The 1,831-nt window shown below is 56.0% G+C and overlaps 1 protein-coding gene across 1 annotated transcript in view; it reads right to left on the bottom strand.

Annotated features, from left to right (window-relative positions):
- The window catches only part of ISM2 (isthmin 2), an 8,783-nt gene extending 7,618 nt beyond the window's left edge, over positions 1–1,165 (bottom strand). The window contains exons 1-2 of the mRNA XM_037738576.1: positions 1,115–1,165; positions 761–1,000 (exon numbers count right to left, since the gene is read on the bottom strand). Of these exons, the coding sequence (XP_037594504.1) occupies positions 761–1,000; positions 1,115–1,165 (291 nt within the window). The remainder of the gene's footprint in view (positions 1–760; positions 1,001–1,114) is intronic.
- Between the last annotated feature and the right edge of the window lie 666 nt (positions 1,166–1,831).

Genomic DNA, 1,831 nt, shown 5'->3' with positions numbered 1-1,831 from the left:
TAGTTTTAGTAGAGACGGGGTTTCACCATGTTGACCAGGATGGTCTCGATCTCTTGACCTCGTGATCCACCCGCCTCGGCCTCCCAAAGTGCTGGGATTACAGGCGTGAGCCACTGCGCCTGCCCAGGATTGTGTTTTATACTTTTGTGGTCTTTTTTTCCCTTCTGGCGAAAGTGTTTTGTAAACTGTAGCTGCTACACAAACCTGCAGAATTATTATCATGAGACACTCACCCCAGGCAGTGGCGCCTGTAACTAGAATTCTGCCAGCCGCTCTCATTTCCTCTCCTACAAAGTCTTTCAGGTGGCTGTCCCCCATGCCACCAGCCCACCCCATTCTATGCTGAACCCCCTCTTTAAGGGCTGCAGGTGAGGTGTGGGGTCTGGGCGGGGATCGGACCCACAGGTCTTTTCCAGGAGGCCTCCCCAGATGCCTGGAGTCCCTTGTAGCCCACAGAGCATTTCCCACTCACTGGTGCTCACACAGCCCTGCTAGGTTGGTGCTGTTTGTCTCTTGCCATGGTCTAAAGAACAGAGGCTCAAAGAGCCAAGAGATTTGCCCAAAGCCCACAGCTAGAAAGTACAGGGGCAGGTACTCTGCCTGCTACACCAGAGAGTGAACATGGGGAGCCTGTCCTCTGACCCCACGCAACAGCCCCACCTTCCACGGAGTCCAAGATGCAGGCTATCCTGCGTCCACCCTCTCAGTCCCCCTTCTGTCTGGGTGTCTGAGGGGCTGCTGGCCCTTCTGAAGCTCTCACCTGGATATCAGGGTTCGGGGTACTCAAGGTTGCGTTGGCCAATCCTGGCAGCTTCTGCAGCTCCAGCAGCAAGGAACTAACCTCCAGCGCCGTGGGAGGCGTGGCATTGCCTAGGGTCAGGGCTGGCTCAGTGAGAGTCCAGGGTTCCTGTTGGTGTGGCTCTGCCTGCAGGTGGGTTCTGGGGAGCAGTGGTGCCTCCTCCTCTTCCCTCGGAGACCTAGGATCTGGCGAGGCTGAGGCCTGAGGGAGAGTGGGAAGATGAGGTAACGGGTCACGGCTCACCCCACGGGGACCAGAAAAAGGCTGGCCAGGCGGATCCAGGAGCCCTGGGGTCTGCCCAGGTCATGAACTCACCCTGTGACTCACACCTCTCTGGAGTGTGTAAATGTAATATAAAATCTGCATACCGCCTGCTTTCAGGCCCTCAGCGGTTAAGTGAGGGTGTAGCCGATCAGACAGTGAATTATGTCCACAAAGTGCTTTCACAGCGGATGCCGTAGTGAGACATGAAAAGGAGGGTCATTTCACAGGTGAAGAAGGAGGCCCAAGAAGGAAAGACAGTTGTTGTAGACAGCGGAGACCTTTGCAGACAATGTGCCTCCAACCCCTCACAGGCCAGAGCAGGAAGCCCCGAGGGATGTGCCTGGCCCTATTGGGGAGTGGGTGGTAGGCCTGGGCCTTTCCCCTCAGCCTGATCCTGTCCACTTTGCCCTGCCCAGGCCATCCATGGGAGGGCTGTGTTCCTTGGTGCCTCTGACCACAGTTACCTTCCTCCACCTGCCTGCCTGCCTGAGGCCTGGCTCTTTTTCTCTTTTTTAGACGGAGTCTTGCTCTGTTGCCCAGGCTGGAGTGTAGTGGCTTGATCTCGGCTCATTGCAACCTCTGCCTCCCAGGTTCAAGCAATTCTCCTGCCTCAGCCTCCCGAGTAGCTGGGATTACAGGCGCCCACCACCAAGCCTGGCTAATTTTTATATTTTTAGTAGACATGGGATTTCATCATGTTGGTCAGGCTGGCCTCAAACACCTAACCTCGTGATCCGCCCACCTGAGCATCCCAAAGTGCTAGGATTA

This window comes from Cebus imitator, unplaced genomic scaffold, assembly GCF_001604975.1.
Source record: "Cebus imitator isolate Cc_AM_T3 unplaced genomic scaffold, Cebus_imitator-1.0 Scaffold54, whole genome shotgun sequence".
NCBI classification, from domain to species: domain Eukaryota; kingdom Metazoa; phylum Chordata; class Mammalia; order Primates; family Cebidae; genus Cebus; species Cebus imitator.
This window is presented reverse-complemented; position numbering and strand designations above follow the sequence as displayed.